At 38.8% G+C, this 19,313-nt stretch overlaps 1 protein-coding gene across 3 annotated transcripts; it reads left to right on the top strand.

Moving 5' to 3' along the window:
- The first annotated feature begins 1,845 nt into the window (after positions 1-1,845).
- On the top strand, positions 1,846-18,861 carry arhgef18a (rho/rac guanine nucleotide exchange factor (GEF) 18a). 3 transcript variants are annotated; one of them, XM_034554672.1, is made up of 20 exons: positions 1,846-2,057; positions 7,265-7,393; positions 7,646-7,752; positions 8,286-8,426; positions 8,835-9,085; positions 10,093-10,218; positions 10,476-10,593; positions 10,793-11,044; positions 12,034-12,110; positions 12,310-12,491; positions 13,107-13,162; positions 13,765-13,944; positions 14,213-14,344; positions 14,795-14,868; positions 14,962-15,024; positions 15,144-15,191; positions 15,425-15,898; positions 16,091-16,391; positions 16,797-16,898; positions 17,866-18,861. In XM_034554672.1, exons 2-20 carry the CDS (start codon positions 7,326-7,328, stop codon positions 18,012-18,014), a joined length of 2,901 nt encoding a protein of 966 aa, XP_034410563.1. In that variant the 5' UTR covers positions 1,846-2,057; positions 7,265-7,325; the 3' UTR covers positions 18,015-18,861. The 3 variants fall into 3 exon arrangements, with proteins under 3 accessions (XP_034410563.1, XP_034410564.1, XP_034410565.1); XM_034554673.1 differs by having other exon boundaries at positions 1,890-2,057; positions 14,213-14,329; XM_034554674.1 differs by lacking the exon at positions 1,846-2,057 and having other exon boundaries at positions 7,282-7,393; positions 7,662-7,752.
- Positions 18,862-19,313: the final 452 nt, after the last annotated feature.

The following is a 19,313-nucleotide window of genomic DNA, read 5'->3' as shown; positions in this document are numbered from 1 at the left end:
ACATACAAACTAAAGCCTGGTTGAGTTTTGTTTTTTTAGGCTAATACAGATACTGATGTTTGTGGATAAAAGACAAATCCTTCGGCATTTATGAATTTTTCAAAAAAACACTCAACGTTACACTCAATTAATACTTTTGGCAATGATGCCTACAATTTGGTTATTTTATAGTTTTGATAAAGGTATATACAGAGGAAAGGAAATGCACCTTTTCACGACTGATATTTTACAGATGATGAGTGACATTAAATTCAAAATAACTTAATATGATTAAGAACTCAAATAAAACTATCTAAGAAAAATAAGTGTCTATAAATCAAAATGCCACCTATAAAATGTTTATGTGTATGTCTGCCAACATATATGCTGATAGCAGTGACTTATCATATCTGTCAGACATTAATCAAAAGCATTTATCAAATTGCATTAAATGCTATGTGAGGGTATCATCTGTAATTGGTTATAATGTAGGTTTAGTGCAATGATGCCACCTGCTGGACAACATTGGTTTAGAAACTATCCTCTGGGACGACGATATTATTATACTGTATATACTATACAAGGCCAAGCTTTTCCCTTTTGACATAAGTTTTGTTTCTGTACAATATTGGATATTTACATGTTTTAATGACAATCTGAAAAAAATAAAAGAGCTTTCAAGCTAAATTGTTTTAACACTTGCAGTGTAACTATAGTGAAAACTATGTATAATAATTGTGACACTCAGTATTTCTCATAAAGACATAGGAGCTTGTTTATATGGTATTACATAATAGGTTCACGTTTTAATACAACACTCAAAAGGCCAAATGTTCTTTGAAAGTCATTGGTCGCTGTAATGCATGAATGTAAGTCACGGGGGACAAAAATCAAAAGTCCTTATTCCGTTTGTTCATCTTAAGTTAATATGACGCTTCAGCAGTCTGAATTTAAGGACTGGATTGTGTTGCACCATCTCTAACATTAGAGACCAATAACTCTTTAAATGTACATAGGGGCATGTGGGTGGTTTAAAACATATATATATATAACTTTCCCTTTAACTGACTAACACTGAACATGAAAAAATGCACTTATTTAAAAATATATTTTTGACCTTTGGGTTTCTGGTCAAAGTGTTCATAGATGGGTGTGTTCTGGAAATCACTAAATGCAACCTAAATCAAAGTATGTACCTGATATGACCAACTGAATAACCAATGCCTTCTCAACACATGGTCCACTCAGTGGCCGTTCAGGAGCTTTCAATTGTAGCAGACAATCTCCCCCATCAGGTGGAGTCACCCAGAATCATAGGCATGCACTTTTCTGGGCAATTAAAAGGACTATTTTTTTGCTTCAAATTTTTTGATTGAAAGTTTATTATAGATGCTGTAAATAGTGACACAATAGTCTCATCCCGATGTTCATTTAGCAGGGTGACTTTCTCCTCTGCTGTCAATATTGATACCTGTTGCACTCAATAACTAGCGGTACTCTGCTATTCTGGAATGGAACTCTAACCTTTTATAAGAAGGGGTGCACTCGAGCACTCCCTCTCAATATGTCTGGATCACAGCATGCATGCAAAGGTAGAGCGGTAAAAGCTGTTTTAAATATCATCTGGGTTCCTACCTACCCTGAAAAGCCATTTAATAATTCAAAATAAAAAAGGCATCTCAGTTTTCACACCAACTGGTTTCCACCCTGCTGGTGTGATTTGGATGGATTTTTTCTTTTACAGGAAAATTCATTAAGAAAAAGTAATTTATATCAATGCATGCAGGTTCATACTGGAAGCATGACACCTGTCTGCATTTGCCAAATGTGTTGCGCTGAACTAAACGATATCCCACAATGCTTAGCGAGAGAAGGAGGTTTACTTTTTAAACACCCTCCTCCCGCTCGCCTCCATTACTTCTCACGAGTGCACTTGTTGTTCCCGAGGCATCCTCACTGCCTCTCCTTTTTAGTGTGACTTGTTGAAAGACATTTATTCCCCTCAATTCCTATCCTGCCTTTGCCCTGGAAATAAACAGAAAGTCCTCCGCACTGCTGCTGCTTGGTTTCAACACCGGGTAAGAGGAAACTTGTTGGGTTGTTTAATTGTTATTGTCAGCAGTTGAACTAACAGGGCGGACGTGACAAGCAAGTTGATAAACGGGTGGCTCACGTTAAACAGTAGGGACGTTAGTGTTCATAATGTTGGCCTCAGGTGGTTAACTTTAGCTAACGTTCGCTACCTTGGTGTTCCTAAAGCGGTGACCTCACTCGACCTCGTAAAAACCTAGCTACGTCTTAATTTTGAGTTCGAACAGTTGAGTCGAGTGAGTAATTTGTCGTTAATGTCGATGTCAGCATTAACGATAGCCAAAGTAGCGTCGCTATGACGTCACATCTTCATTTGGTTGGGATACCTGTTTTTTATTTTTATAACAGCTTGGCAAATTCACCCAAATGAGACCGTGATGTGGTTTTCACGATGTGCTTTGAGGGAAACTATTAAAAAGCCTCGTCTATTTTCCATTTGGAGTAACGTTAATTTAAATTAAATAATGTTGAACGCGGAATGGTATGAAAAGAAGCCGTTCAAGCACCGCAAGGATTTAAAACCATCAAGTGTCAGTTGAAGGAAGAGGAAGTCATTAATGACTAGAAAAAAATTATAAAGAATGTATTTAGCAGCTGACCAAGGAATTCATTTTTTTTATTGTCACCATTGTGGTGTATTCTATTTTCAAGAGCGTGATATGACCTCTAAATGTTATAGTCACAATAAATACCAGGGGGTTTGCATCCTCTTGCCCATTTAACTCAAATGCACGTATACGTCAGAGCTCAGCGAGCCATTCTGCAAACCATTCTGTATTTTAGAAACTTGAGTATTGAAACTATTCCTTGCAGCCATTGGTTTCCATTTATTTTCTGGACAGCAAACATTTCAGGGTCTGGTAATCCATCACAGTAAACATCAAGTCCTTATGTAAACATTACAGTATTGTTAGGAAAAATTGCAAAGCAGGCTGTTCAAATTAATCTGAATCCATGAATGAATCCATTCAGCTCTAATGCAAGATACATCAATCAATGGTGTTCATATTGGAAATTAACTTAACCAATGGCTGCACGAAACTGTAAGGAAAATCCAACAAACGTTGTATAGCGTTCATTTGAAAATACTCGTACAAAATGGACAGCAAACATGAATTATAGTCAAAGAGCTCAAATCTGATAATGCCAGGATTTTATATTTAGGGTTAAAGCCCCTGATGCTGACCAATCATTAAAAAGATTAACATTTATTGGCAGACTAATACAGTCACAGGAAGGAAGTACTGCATTACCCGGGTCTCACGCAGCATTGTATGCACACATAAGTATATCTTGGTAAGGGAAGGATTCACCACCTTCACTGACAGAAATGCATGGCGTGCGTTTACAGATTAAAAACACAGACCGTATCCAGAAATTAATAATTCAACTGTGTCAAGGCTGGTGGATGTGAAGGCAACATGGATTACAAGCAAGACTCTGTTGTCTTTGAGGGTAGATTTCACTACGTCTCTGTTTTTGTAAAATTCTGCCTCTGTGATGACGTTAAACAAATTCAGTCTAAAGGGTTTATTAAGAACAAGAGCAACACGGATCACTGGTTTCTGTGTATCGGTCAGTTTTTATGGTCTCCTCGGACTAATGGGTATATTGATCATCAATTGCCTGGTTTCACTTTACTTGTCAAGGCAGAACATCAGCCACTTATTTGTTTTCACGGTGTTGTGGTGTTGAAGTGATTAGGGCCCATGTCTTTCAAAGTAAAATTACTTTCTACAAACGCAACAAACTTTTCCTCCTTTCTCTCTGTCCTCCGCAGGATACTTGGCAGACTTGCTGGTCTTGTTTTGTCTCTTGCAGGGAATGACCTGTATTTCATGCTGCTCTGTTTCCTTTCCACTCAGTGTGGGTGAATTACTTTAGGTGTGGTTGTCATTACCAACAAGGGGCTGAATAATTATACAACCACAATATGGCTAATAACACACCACAGGGCTTTAAAACAAGTCTTAAAGAAAGTAATGTAATCCAAGTACCTTGGGGAAAAAGTGCTTCAGCAACTGGTGCTGTAAAGTTTTTTTGTTAGTTTGTATGCTGAAGACATTCGTAGATCTTAAATGGGCCATATGGTAAGAAATTATGTATTTTGGAAATACTTTTAATATGGTCGGTTAAGTCCAAAGCACAGTTGTTGCTATTACTAAAATAGAAACAGGAAAGACTAGTAATGACAAACATCATGTGATTCTTTGGCAGATTATTGTAATAGAAACTGGGACATTGTGATTCTCCTCCATGACTGTTTTCAGGACACAACAAGAAATGGTTGATCAGCAGGTAGAGTTTTGAGATTCGAGGCTAGATGAGGGCTGCAAACAACAAATGTTTGTGTTTATTTACAAATAAATAATTATATGTTTATTTATTCTGTGAAATTGCAGTATTAAACACATCCTCACACTTGTAACTCTGACAGGAATGTCTGGCATATTCTAAAATTTACGGCATGGCTTTGTGGATGGTGAAGTTGGTCTTTCAGTTTGCCCGTCTGGTGGTCGTTCCACCATTTTCACCAGACTGATATATTTCAACTTATTAGATGAAACGTTGGTTCTGTCATTCATCAGGGTTCCTTGACCATACACTGTCTGGTCTGGTCAGATGGTTTATGACCAAATACCTTAAAAACTAATAATGATAATAATAATGCATTTTATTTGTAATGCACTTTTCATTCAAAAGAATCTCAGAGCCAGTAGATAGTTAAAAACAAACTATAATAGAAACGGCAGTGATTTGACACAAAGTCAAAACCACCTTCCTGAATAAAAAGGTTTTTAGGCCGGTCTTAAAAGAGTCCAGTGTCTGTTTTGGCCTCACGTGGTCAGGGAGACTGTGGGTCGCCCATGGTGCGGAGCTTGGTCTTGGGGACCCGGAGGAGAGAGATGTTTCTGGATCTGAGGTTTGGGCAGTAATGAGTTCTTGTAGATGGGGAGGTGCATTTCCATTTATGGGTGAGTAGTAGGACTTTGTAGTCAATCCGGAATGAGACAGGGAACCAGTGTAGTGAGTGTAGAACGGGTGTTATGTCCTCATATTTACGGACTCTCATCAGGATCCTGGCAGCGCTGTTTTGAATGTATTCCAGTTTCTGGATGTTGTTGCCAGTGATCCCAGTGAAGAGGGAATTATCAAAGTGGGGCGGAGTTTGGAGATGTTTTTGAGATGATAAAAGGAGGTTTTGCACAGGTATTTTATGTGGTCATCAGCTGTACTTTGTGTTTAGTGCTAATTTTAGCAAGCTGACATAAGCTTTAGCTCAAAGTACTACTGGGCCTAAACGCTTGACTGTGTTGTTGCTTGATAAATGACTTAAGCAGTTTATCGAAAATCACAATTGTAAGGATCTGTTCTCTAGTGAAGAGAAATCGAGGAACTTTGGCTGAATATTTGAATACAAATTTGCACATATTGACTCTACTTTCTCCTTCATTTTGTCATGGGGGTTCAACAAAAAAAGATAGATATGAAGTCCTAGACAATCAATCTACTGATGTGACTATAGCATCTACATTAAATCACCGCCCATATCACACGTATCAAATTAACAAATATAAAGTTTATTTTTTATTTTTTTTTAAAGACGGCCACCTGTAGCAGCATATAAAGCCGTCATGAATATGAACTGCTATAAGCCTCTCTAAGCTGTGTGTGTCACAGTGATATTGTTGCCTCTGCTCTTGTTCTGCAGGACTGAGACGGAGGCGAGTAAAAGAGCTCCTGTGTCCGTTTCTGTCACAACTCCTTTAGTCAAACAGTAATGTGTAAGTTTGAGGTGTGTCTGACTTTGAACAACTGCTGCTCCGATGCAATAGGAGAGCAGTTTCTATTGTAGATGGAAAATTAGTGGACATCTTTTAGCAATTGTGGATGTATTTTTTACATTGTTCTTATTTGTCCAGTATGATTTATTTTAGCACCCACATTACCACCCGTGTTATAGAGTCTTCTTCCTTCTGTCTGGTTGGCCACAAGCTTTGCTACTGCTGCCATTGAATCAGGTGGACCTTTGTAGTAAACACTGGATCAGTCTCATTGGCCCTCCAGGGGCATATAGACATACATTACATTACATTACATTACATGTCATTTAGCTGACGCTTTTATCCAAAGCGACTTACAATCATGTTACATTAACACACGTACAGGGAGCAACGCAGGGTTAAGTGTCTTGCTCAAGGACACATCGACTAGGGCGGGGATTGAATCACCAACCCCCTGATTGAAAGACGGACCTACTAACCACTGACCCACAGTCGCCCCACATAGCCAGCAGGGTCACGGTACTAAAACCAGCACACACTGCTTTCTGTCAGTTGGCACCAAATTCAATCAGACTGTTCAATGTCAGTTATTTTTCTGCATTTTTCTCTCTGATTTTATTTGCAGGATTTTCTTCCTCTTTTTTGTGTTCTCCAGTGTCACAAGGAAACTGTGGAACACTCAAAGTAATAAACAGAAGTGTATAGATGTGAACAAAGTGAGTAATTCCTGGTCACAGACGTAGAGATGATTGCCATTTAAAGTCATTCAAGAGCAGAAATAAGAAACTTCAAAGCTGGATTTTAAAACATGTAACAGTCATTATTATTATGGCAATTTTTACACCCAGTTCTGCAGAGATGTTTAGCTCATTGACATACATGTCATGTAATAGGGTCATAGGAATGATTAAGTATTGATATGTATGTGCAAACAACAACTGCACCTGTCACTGTAATCATGTCGTACAGTTCTGTGTTCTCTCTCCTCTAGCACTATTTAGTTATTTTATTTTTGCCTGAAGCTGGTCTGACGTGAGCTGGGTCGTTACAGTTTGCCAAACCAGTTCCCTCTCTACAATGCTAGATTAGTGATTGTGAAGTTATGTTAATTTGCATTTGTTGTTGAGTAATAACTTCTTAATCCTTGAAATGCTCATTGCTTTTAATGTGTCACTGGCCAATTATCTGTCCATTGTTATTGTATTGTGGTGATATAAACATTAAACTTTTTTCAAAAATGTAATTATTCAAAAAAGTTTACAGCTAAAGTTAGTCTTGTCTGATGTGTTGCATAATTGTAGATCACATCTTATTTATTTGACAATTCACTGTGATTTTACATAAATAACCAGGGGGAAGAATATATCAGTTTTCTGATGTTTGTTGTGTGTTCTCTCTCTCTCTCTCAGCTCTCAGCTCTGGGGAGAGCATTTCTCCTCCAGCCTCCCCGCCTGCATCCTCAGTCCAGGCATGACCGTTACCCCTAAAAAACACAGAATTCAGCCTGGTTCCTCCTCTTTCAACAACACAAGTCCCAGGTTGGTGAACATGAACTAATTTCCATTGTGTACCTTTTTGCTGACTTTTAACTACAAAATAAACATTTGCATGTTTTTCCGGGTTCCTTATCAACTTGATAGAGATAAGCGTTACAAAACCTGATTCTGACTCATGTAATGGTCAACATACCAAGAAGCTCCAACAAAAATGAAAACTAACAAGATGAGTGCAGTTTTGTGTGCTGACATAATTTTTACCCATGGAGCTTTATCTCGTCACTTGCTAACTAGATCCAGTCCCGTGCAGATGGATGAGGTCGAAGGCCTCCGATTGAAGCTCATCCCTGAGGACTCTGTGTCACTGGCTTCCTCTTTGGCTGAGCCCATCAACCTAGAAGGTCAGTGGGTCTCTGCCAGCAGGATAAGAAGCTGCTGAAAGCTCCCTGTACTTTTGGCACAACAAAACACAGACTTGGACATTATACCAAAAAGCATATTCATTCAGTATCCCAAAACGACACAAACAGTTATTTTTAAGAATTCATACCTCCTGTGTATATTTTTGATTGGAGATTTAACAAAGGGCATCTTTCCAGGGAACCTTTCAAAATAAGAATGACAACGTTTTTACACATTATAAAATAGTAACTATATGTTGGACAGAAAGAAAGATCGGTGCGTTACTTGACAGTGGCCTTTTTGTAAAGCATGGCCATAAAACCTGCAGTTAGAAGTGGCTACAATTGCTTGTTTTTGTTAAATTGAACCTTCCCCTTTTTTGAATGAAACAATAAAAATGTTAAATATATTTTTGCCACTAAAATAAGACTTTTAAAAAAAATGACCCGTACATGACTACTAATGAATCACTGAGATACATAACCACATGACCACAAAGCACAAGCCTTGTGAATGTCCATGTTTCATCCAGATTCCCATTATGCTCTGCTGCGAGGAGAGCTGGAGTCCGACCGCCAGAACCTGGAGGCGGAGTCGTGGGGCTTGGCTGTGGACCAGAACTACCTGAGGGCCCTGACAAAAGAGGCTGTTAAGAGACAGGAAGTCATCTATGGTAGGCTCAACCAGCGAAGTCTGTAAATGGATAATCCCCAAAATATTTTCCGAAATCAAATGGAGTAATCTTTGTTTTCTGATTGTAGCGACATAGTTGCAACATAGTTGCACTGTTTTATCTGAGATGACAGTGCCTATAATTATGTTGCTTTATGCTGTCTTTAACTCGGAGGACCTTTTTGAAGGTTAACATCTCAACTATGATAATAAGTATAATGACACCAGTAATTATAACAATTCAAGGTTAAACCTGGTGGCCTACTTTTTTTCACTTTCAGAACTTTGTTTGCTTTCGTTGTTACGCAAGGCGCTTACAATCACTTTCGCCCACACACATTTGACTGTACGTTTCAGGCACTTAACCTCGACGTATTAATCAAGACATCTCTCTTGATCAATTTTCTAGAGTTGATCCAGACGGAGAAGCACCATGTACGCACCTTAAAAATCCTTCTCCATGTCTACATGCACCAGTTGAAGAAGTCTTCGCTGTTAGAGGAGGCCAGGCTAGAGAGGCTCTTCCCTGTGGTGGAAGACCTGCTCATGGTCCACCAGCACTTCCTTGACTGCCTCAAAGTACGCAAACACCAAAGTCAGGAGGAAGGAAGCTCACACAACTACCAGATCACACAGCTAGGAGATATTCTCATCTCTCAGGTAGGGTTGAGTCATATTTTACAACAGCTAGCTTTTGTGTAAGTCATTGCAGTCAATGACAGGGGAGAAAGTTTCCACAGCCCCCTCCTTATCATAATACTGATTAAGCATAAGATTGCTACCATTTGTACTCTTTGATGCCATTGGAACTATTTATAGTCTAAAACTTTTCAACCTAAATACTTCATTTCATAATGATACACAGAAAAACATTTACATTTTAATCATGTCAAGATAAAATGAAATAATCCTTTCTTAATCCCCAAAAAAGCAGGTACATTTGAATGTTAAAACACGAGAATTTCGGTGTTTCAATTATTTGATCTTAAACACTTTTTCACAAAGTGAACAGTGGCAAGACTGGCATGGTCATAATAAATTCAGATATTTAAACATGGCAGTATAAAGCTAACTTTCACTTAGTGCTTCACCTTAAAGTACAAAATGTTTATTTTATTGGTTCAAATACTCCCCATCTGCAAGTATTGTATAGTACCATTTTATAATGTATTTACTTGCCTTCAGGTCAAATTGCCTGTAGGTTTGCATCTCAACATAAAATGGCAAGTTAGGTTCTTTTTCCATTTTTATCTTCTCCAAAATAACTGATGACGGTTCCAAAAAGGACCAAAAAAAATCATGAATTCACAATACAGATTGTTTAACATTATCCAGACGTTCATAAGACAAAGAATTGTATTATTGCCAAATACACTACATTGCCAATATTTTCATATTTGGGTTTCAGAACAACAGCTTCCTACAAGCTCCGTGGCGTTGTTTGTGTATGTTGCATTTTGTGTTCGCCATACAGCCACGATATCCTTGTTTCACGGCTTGTTTTGGGGTCTTTATGCTCAGCTTCTTTCTTTCCTCCATTATTCCCTCTACCAAAATAGAGGGAATCTTTATATTTTTTGTCATAAATTGGCAGTTGAAACATTGTTACTACGTCGTATCCTGTCTAGAAATACACATTAAATGTTTTTTTCCCCCTTTTGTATTAGTTTTCAGGTGCACTGGGAGAAAGAATGATGGGGTATTACAGTCAATTCTGCAGTAATCACAGTGAAGCCATCAGTCTCTACAAAGAGCAGCTGCAGAGTAACAAGAAAATGCAGCTCCTTATTAGGGTGAGCAATTTGTACTAATTGCTAAATGTATGTATGTATATGGATGTGATTTTTGTGTGTATTTGTTGCATGCCTGGAGCTTCAGAAGCAGTACCTAAGAGACTGAACTTTTCACAAGCAACCGTGATGACGTTCTGCAAAGAATGATGCAGCAAACAAAAATAGTTGTCTGTAATGTTTATAACCTAAGACAGTTTTCTGGCAGGAATATTGCACGTTTTAAAAAACAACGCCCTTCTTCTTCTTTTTAAAATCAGAAAATAGGGCAGCTTCCCCTTGTGCGACGGTTGGGAATCCCTGAGTGTTTTCTGTTGGTTACTCAACGCATCACAAAATATCCCGTCCTGGTTGAGCGAATCATCGAGAACACTGAAGGTATCATCTCATCACTTACCCGGATCTCAACTAGTCGTTATAGTCGATGTTCAGGCTTTGACAAACTGAATGAAAGGACTGCAATCCAATTGGCTATCTTCTTTGGCAATGCAAATGTTGGCTAGAATGCTGCCATGTATCTGATGTTATCAACTCTATATAAAGACTGGTTTATTAATATGTTTCACGCTCCTTTCAGCGGACACAGACGAGTACAAGTCTCTGGTACAGGGTTTGGCGCTGATCAAAGACACCATCTCGCAGGTGAACGATCAGGTCAGGGAATACGAGAAAGCCACTCGTCAGAGAGAGATCGCCCTTCGTCTGGAGCCAAAATCTCAGGGCCGACTGAAGGACGGCCGACTGCTCCGCAGGGAGGATCTGATCCATGGCAACAGGACACTGATACATGAAGGCACCTTCACCTGGAAGTCCTCCGGGAGACAAAAAGGTTTGTGGCACTGTCAATAATTGTTGCTCACAGCTATGTAGTAAAATGTTTTGCCAGATATCTTATTGTTAAGAGCTGTCATTAATTTGTTTGCTGGCTCCTAAATGGTGGAATGAGCTCTCCAATGACATCAGGACAGCAGAAAGTATCTTCTGCCACAAAGTAAATACATCTTTTCCGACTATACCTTGAATAAAATTTGTAATAACATTTTACAATATGTAGCATTTAAATGGCACTTAGAGCACTTTGTAGTTAGCCTTTCTTGAAGAAATTCTACTTCCTTTGATTTTTGTTTTGAGTTTGTACTCTCATGGTTGAATGCACTTATTGTGAATCGCTTTGGATAAAAGCGTTAACTAAATTAAATGTAATGTAATCAATGAAAACTGGCAATGTAGTGAGACTGATGGTCTGATGATCACTGTGCTTTTCCTGCACTGCAAGGGAATACATCTTCAATTAAAGTATCTTTTCATACGCTAATGTAGCAGAACAAGACAAAGTAACTAACTCTGCATATTGACCTCGACAAGGAACAAGTGTATCACGCAATACACCTGTATGGAAACGTCTGCAGTCTTTATGGTTCTCTACTCATTCAGGTTCTTCTTTTTAATGTATCACCTTTTTTGTACATGACACAAAACTTTGACACACTTCCAGCTACTCTTGCACGTTGCCTTATTGTCACCAAAGCGCGCGTGTGTTCTCACTGATCTAATTTTGAAGCTATTTTGAGGGATCAAGTGACTGACGCCTCAGTTGATTACTGCAGTATTATAAGGATGTGTGTTTTTAATATGTCGTTTATTTTTTGCGTCATTTTGCCTTTGTGAAAGATTAAAGAACCAGTATAGCAGCATATGTTATGTTTATGTCATTACATAGCGTCAAAGGTTAAAAGTCACATGCTAGACAGACGTGGCAGCTTGAGTCAAAACTTCAAGCAATTGTTTTGATGCTGAGCGACATTTGTGTCTCTTTAGAAATTCATGCTGTGCTGCTGTCAGACGTGCTCCTCCTCTTACAAGAGAAAGATCAGAAGCTTGTGTTTGCTGCTGTGGTGAGTTATTTTGCTGAATCACTACCTACTGTATCATGTATCCATTCCAATTTCATCCTGTTAATCTACATAACTAACATTCCTCATCATTTCATCAAGATGCATCATATCTTGCATGACATGTCATAATCTAGGACCGATTGTGATGATTATTTGAATACTAATAATAACACCTGCTGTATTATGGTGGCTCATGCAGGATAACAAACCCCCAGTGATCGCCCTTGAGAAGCTAATAGTTAGGGAGGTGGCTCATGAGGACAAAGCCATGTACCTTATCTCTGAATGCACCACTAGCACGCCGGAGATGTACGAGATCCATACGCCCTCCAGGGAGGAATGCATCACATGGACGGCTCTCATACGAGAAGCTGTGAACTGGTAAGCTGATGACCCCTCAATCTGTTTTGATTACAACTCTATGAACGTTTCATAGAATAGTTGCATCTGCCTGTGTTGATAGCATTGATATCTGATGATGGCTAAAAGACTGAAATGTGACTGAAATAAGAGCCTCATAATTTAGTTCTGTTTTGGTCAGTGCATTCTAAAAATAGTAATCAATAAAATTCTTGAAGCTTTATCACCATTACATGTCATGTCTCTCTGCCCATTAGATCATGATATATGGCTTGAATGTGACACAAATGAAAATCTCAGAGTTTCTAAAGTGAGAACTTTGATGTGCTCAAATGTCACGGAAATGTGCCCATTATATTAACAATGTCTTCTTCATAAAAATAATCTGTATTTTTTTTATATATATAAATATGGACACAGCATTTCATGATTATCTTATCGGTATTACTAGAGTTCTTTCCATCCTTAAATATACCACATCACGAGATGAAAATAAAAAGCAAAATGAAGAGAACATTCTCATAAGGGGGAAAAAAAAAATATATATATATATATATATATATATATATATATATATATATATATATATAATAATAATAATAATAATAATAATAACTGGTCAAATGTCTGATTCAGCTATCCAGAAGAGGAGCTGTACCTTCAACTGACTGCTACACTGCAACAATTTCAAGGTACTCTTTCATACACAAGAATCTAAAATGTGATTATGGGAAGAGATTTCTCGGCTATGCCACGCATTCAGTCAATTATCTTTCCCACCAAATAAATGTCCAGGTGGTGCTTAAAGCTTCTTTCCACGCATGCTTAGTCAGCTTCACATGGAGCCATACTTAAAGGCATTGAGGGTCCTATGAAACAACCTTTTGTAATTTATAAGTTTAATTATTTTGTTCTGTGGTTCAGTATTCCTCTGTAGATAGAGTACTTTTTTATTTGGGAAAGGTTGGATTGTGTATCATATGGTTTGGTTTTCATAAAGGAAAAGAAGAGGTTGTCCGCATATATATATATATATATATATATATATATATATATATATATATCTATCTATCTATCTATCTTAATTAGTTATAGTCATGTTTGTGAACTATATAGATCCAGAATCACTGAAAAGGAGTCAACTTCAGCTCTTTGAAGATAATTAAACGTACCTGTTTATCCTTCCAGTGCCCCTCAGGAGGGAATGCAGTAATCCAATCAATTTACTTTTCTCATCCTTTCTACTGCATCTATGAGACAAAAATGTTTCTTTTTTTATGCTGTTACTCCTTAGATAATCTAAAGATGAGGGATGAGCTGATAATGCAAAGTCTGGCGGAGAAGCAGCAGCTCTTTGCTGCTCTCTACGAGACAATTACGGAGCAGGAAACCCCCCATAAAGGGCTGCTGCTCCGAGGTGACGCCACTGACCTCCAGCAGGGGACGACTCTGCTCAAAGGAGCCATCAATGAGGGTAAGAGCTCAGTTTTTACTCGGAGGTTAGCCTCAGTTTTGAGAAGACTTGTTCATCCTGGTTGTAATAATGAGGCGGTAGTCAGTATTTACTTTTGGCATCGGCTAGCTATGAAAACACTGTCATGCCATAACAGTCCGTATTTTAATTGAGTTATGCACACAAGAAAATATCCTCTTTGGTTTCCATACAGCCAAGTCGTGACTCAGCACTGATGTCTTTTCAGGTGAAGATCTTTTAAGGGTTTGTTTTTTCCTTTTGTCTGCAGTGGAAAACCTGCAGAACCTGCTCTTCACGAGGATAAAAGACCCAAACCTTCTTATGGAAGTGAATGAGACGCAGGAGGGGCTGCTCTGGAAGGCCGAGACCTTTGTAGTGGCTGATGGTAACCCTGATGAAAGTAAATAAACTAAGATAGTTGGGACATTGTGTGCGTGCGTTGTGTGCGTTGTGTGACCTATTTACTTGCGTGATCTATAGCAAGACATTCTGACATGAGTTTTAATAGAAGTAGTCAGGGAATTTGCCAAAAACCTTCTTTTGAACGCAAGCATTATACTCACATATTACACATCAGGTTTACATATGGATACTCGGGTGTGTTTTAAACATTCATTGCATTGGTTTTACTTGCAACAAGCTTAATAATCCAGCAGGAATTGGGTGACATCTGCCATCTACAGATGAAAAATAGCCTATTGGCTAACTCTGGCACATTTACAGAAATATTTGTATTAATGTGCACTGTCCCTTATCGAATAAACCAAAGTAACCAAGTAAAAAAAGAAGAAGCTCATATTGAGTATATGAAAGTTTTTAACTTTGGATGTGTATGATTTTATTTGGTCAGACGGAGAAGCAGCTCACACCACTATTGACCCTCAGCTCCAGGAAAGTTACTGCTCTGCGAGCCTGGAACCGTCTGTGAGTGAGACGGATGTAAATAATCTAAACCTTACTTCCATCCGGTGATAAAACATCAGGTATTTACATTGCTTGTGCTATTTTGCTTTCAAGACTGATGACAACACACAGACACCAAACTGCAGTTTCACCACCAGTCATTTTTCTGAGGCAGAGGTAACCCTTTCCGTACTTTATTTTATTAATTGTTTTCTGTTTTATCTCTTTTCATTAATACGGAAATGTTTACATGTCACTGCAAGTCTTTTGGTGTGCATTGTTATTTTTCTCTGTAGGTGTGTGACAAGGTGATACTGCTTGCACAGAGGCTGTACAGCTTAGAAGTAAGACATTGTTGATGCTCTTAATATATATTTTATTTATATTTTTTTTATATATATATATATAATTGTTTGTTTTTTTAATTGCTTACTTTTGGCTATATTTGTAAAACGAATGATGTGCTTTATGTAAAGAATGCCAGACATTTTCGACCACAATAACAAAGTGTGTGCTTTCCTATGTTAGATTCCATATGTTTCACATTCATGGTTATATTCAATTCTTCAACGTGCAGGCAATAATCGCCCAGCAGGACAGCCAGATTGAGCTGCAGCACGCTTTTCAGACAAAGAGCAGGCAGCCCGCTCGTCATTACAGCAGTGTGCTGCTGGAGCAGGAGAAGCAACGCAACTCGGAGAAGCAGAAGGAGAAGCTTGCCAACATGCACAAGCTGCAGGCCCAGCATCGAGAGGAGCAGCAGCGCTGGGAGAAGGAGAAGGAGCAGCAGAGGATGCAGATTGAGAGTCTAGAGGCTCGGTTGCAACATAGGGAGGTGGACTGTCGAGAGTGGGAGGAGAAGCTCAATAAAGAGAAGGCTGAGCTGGAGAGCCTGAAGGAAAGCTATCAGGAGGACCTGGAGAGGCTGAGGGAGTCCACAAAATCAGTAGACAGGGACAAGGAGCGTCTAAATCAGGAGAGGGAACGTCTCGAACAGCTGCAGGAGAAGATAAAGAAGTTCTACCCGGGAAACTATGATGATCCTGCACAAGTACGGGATTGGGCGAGAATCTAATTAATTGTTGTTCATTTATCCTTTATAAAGTATAATCTAGTCAAGAAACATGAAGTCAGGAGAATTTATATAACACTGATGTTTTAAATCTTATGAAACAAATCGGTTAATCAAAAATATATTGATCCTTAACAGAGTTTGAAAAATGCATCTCCTCTTTCTCTCTAGTTCTTGAGTCTCTCCAGTCACCAGTCGTTCAGGGGAAGCATAGTGAACGGAGGTGGGACCTCAACTCTGAAGCCCCACTTGATGCTCACAAACTCCAACTCCTTGGAAATTCCTCCAAAGGTTCCACCGCGCAGGGAGAGCATGAGCCCCCTGCAGGTCCACCTGATCAGCCCCACCAACCAGTTACACAAATCTGCGTCCATGCAGCAGCAGCAGATCCCCACCAAGTTGGCTGCTCTGTCCAAGGGAAAGGACAAAGTCTCGAAGAAGAAAGGGTCGCACCAGAGAACACACAGTGCAGGTCAGGCCTGCACACCTTATCGCCTTGTGTTTCAGTAAAAGTGTTCAATTTGAGTTTAACATCTTTATGTATTTTCTTTCTCAAAAAGAGTTTAAAACTGCTATAGAGCACACAAGAGACTTCAGAAAGAAATCAGGGGATGTTTATTCTATACAGAGAAACATTTGCAGAGGCTGGACAGTGACCAACACTGCTTCATTTAGGTATTGATTGGTTTGAAACATTTATCTGCAGCTGAACTTTTAGGACACATTGTTCATCAAAAGTGGGCCAGTTGTTGGCACCACAGCAAGCAAAAGAGAAGCTTTAGAATTTCTTCAGAATTAAAGGACTTAAAGTTTTAGTTAGTGTGCCGACCTGCACGTGGTACCAACACTGACCCCAGCCCTGCCTCTCTACATCCAGCCTCTATAGACGTTAACCAGGTGCTGCCCATCCGAGTGACCGGGAAAGAAGGAGGCAGTCTGAGAGCCAAAAGTAACAGCAGGCCATCAACCTACCAGTCAGGTACAGACACTCTAACATAAGTGTCTTCTCCCTCACACATAAAGACGTCACCCCTTATAATCAGAAGTGTTCCCTTAAGTGATACCAATTGATTTGCATTGAAAGTCTGTTCAAAAGTCTTGAACTCTCACTAACTCCTGTGGTGTTGTTTATATGTAGAATAATTAACTCTGTAGAGGTGACTGTTTTTGCAGTCAACTTGATGGCCTTGTTCATAGATGAAGGTTAGCGATTTATTTTTATTAATTATAGTATTTTTAGCTAAGATGTAAAACAAAAAATAAACGGCAGCTGCACAAAATTGCAGCAGCTACTACTTTCTTTACCTTTTTTAGGTGGCGACATCAACACGTCTACCTCTACAAGCATATTACTCCTTTCTTTTCCTGCATGTGGTGCAAAGTGGCATGTGTCCAACTTGGTGACTTAGCACCTCTCTCTTGTGGAGAATCTGCAACATGCCAGATATGAGTGAAAAAGATAGTGAGTTCAGGTTAGTTTTATGACCAGTTTTATTTTCCACAGCGGCAGTTGCCTTTGGGAAGAGGGTGCAAGCGCATCTGTATTCTTTGACTGGATTTCCACTCTGAGTCAATATTGGCAAAATAGAAGAAAGCTCAGGTTCAGTGTCTTTCAAATATATATCTGATTGCAGTAGCATGAACAGTGTTGAGTGAAACGCAACATATGACAGTGAATTTAATTTGTTATCTAAGATATATGGGTATCCACTGCAGCCCATAAACTCTTACACTTGAACACTTTAATGTAATCCTCTGGTATGTTGGTACATATGCTTGATTTCCATAAATCCTACTTGGATCAGAAGATCATGTATGCAGTACAGAGGTGGTCAGGGAGATTTGTCTTATATTGTTGGCTTTTGCTGTAATTTTACCGGCATATACTGTAGCTCCGTTACTTCTCTTAATTTTTTTTTATTTATAAATGTATATGTATATTTCAGGTGCCTTCAACCTACCAGGATCTGTCCACAGTGGGAAGATATCTCAGTCCTTCAGCACGCAAAAGAGGAGCAACGAGGCTCCACCACCACCGCCTCCTTTTCCTTCTGAGGTTCTCGATGCGGGCAAAGAGAAGGTAACATTCCTTTAATCGTAAACTACAGACTGGAGTTTGGACGAGGACTTGTCCATCAAAAATACTTTTACACTTGGAAAGACAGATGGGGCTGTGGAAAGACATTGGACATGACTTCATGACGTCCATGTGTGTCCAGCATGAAAAGGACAGTTATATTTTATCACTAAAAACCAGCTGTTTGCATTCCGATTAGCTGGACAGGGTAAAAAAGTACAGAAATACTGATGGACATGATTTATAAATATATGTACATTTGTCTTGGAGGTTAAAAAAAAAGAAAAGTAAAAAGCTCGACCAAAATGGACATTGCGGAAGATACTATTTTAAATGAAGATTTTACAAGACTTTGCCAAAGTTTTTTTTTATCCTTTTTTAATTTAAATGGAAGTGGGTTGTCTTTAAGCATTATAACTCATGTCTTAACTCTAATGCATTATTTTTTATTTAATGAATGATAAAGACAGAGAATGAGGTGCCAAGCACAAATGTTTTATTTCAGAATGAATCAATGATCATAGATTTTGTGCTGTGGACCTGCTCCTCAGTATGTCTTGCAATCAAATCATTAATTAATAGGGTATATGGAAGAAAGTTCATTTTGGCTGTAAAGTTCTTGTTTGTAAATACTATCAGCTGTTTTGTGCGCTTCCTGACTAGAGACTGTGACAGCAGGTTGTTTCAGTTTACAACCAGATAACTGTTGGAAGCATTTATTTCTGAGTGACATTATCTGTTAAATAATGTTCCGGCATGATTTAACATTATGTTGATTGACCGCTGTCTCTTTTTGGTTCCATTTCAAATTTCATCCAAGTCTCAACTAAAGGGTCAGGGAATTAAAAAAAAATGGTTGACTTGACATCCTTGAGTTTTTTGTGGCTGAAGAAAACCTAAAATAGTTTTAAAGATACTGAACTGCAGGTGACTCAAAACTTTAAGTGATGTTGAGGTGCGTTCGGGTACCTTTTACTCGCTCCAGTAATTTCCTTTTATCCAGCGTAGAATGTTAACTTAACACACCCTCACAATCATCAGAATTATTTAATAGTGGCTGACTAGATCCATAATTATTAAAGCATATATTCACTTAATTTCTCTTGTTGAAGGAATGTGTGTTTAAAAGAAAGCCTGGTAGAGGGTCAGATAGTGATCCAGTATATGAACCGCCTTCCACTCTGAGCTGAGGCAACAAGGAGGCTCTTTGTCAGACTGCTGTTCATTTCTGCCGTCTTAACAGCAGTGGACCTTTTCCACAGCTGGATGTTCGACGATGAAAAGACACATTCAGACTCAGAAAGCACTGCAAGGAGC

This window comes from Cyclopterus lumpus, chromosome 17, assembly GCF_009769545.1.
Source record: "Cyclopterus lumpus isolate fCycLum1 chromosome 17, fCycLum1.pri, whole genome shotgun sequence".
NCBI classification, from domain to species: domain Eukaryota; kingdom Metazoa; phylum Chordata; class Actinopteri; order Perciformes; family Cyclopteridae; genus Cyclopterus; species Cyclopterus lumpus.
The sequence above is the reverse complement of the archived record's forward strand: the minus strand, read 5'-3'. Positions and strand labels throughout refer to the sequence as shown.

Excerpts from the sequence above, each read along its gene's own strand:
- arhgef18a (XM_034554672.1), top strand. The coding sequence starts at position 7,326 with ATGACCGTTACCCCTAAAAAACACAGAATTCAGCCTGGTTCCTCCTCT. Across the intron at positions 12,492-13,106 it reads ATACGAGAAGCTGTGAACTG|CTATCCAGAAGAGGAGCTGT; the intron begins GTAAGCTGATGA and ends TGTCTGATTCAG. Across the intron at positions 15,025-15,143 it reads GTCATTTTTCTGAGGCAGAG|GTGTGTGACAAGGTGATACT; the intron begins GTAACCCTTTCC and ends TTTTCTCTGTAG.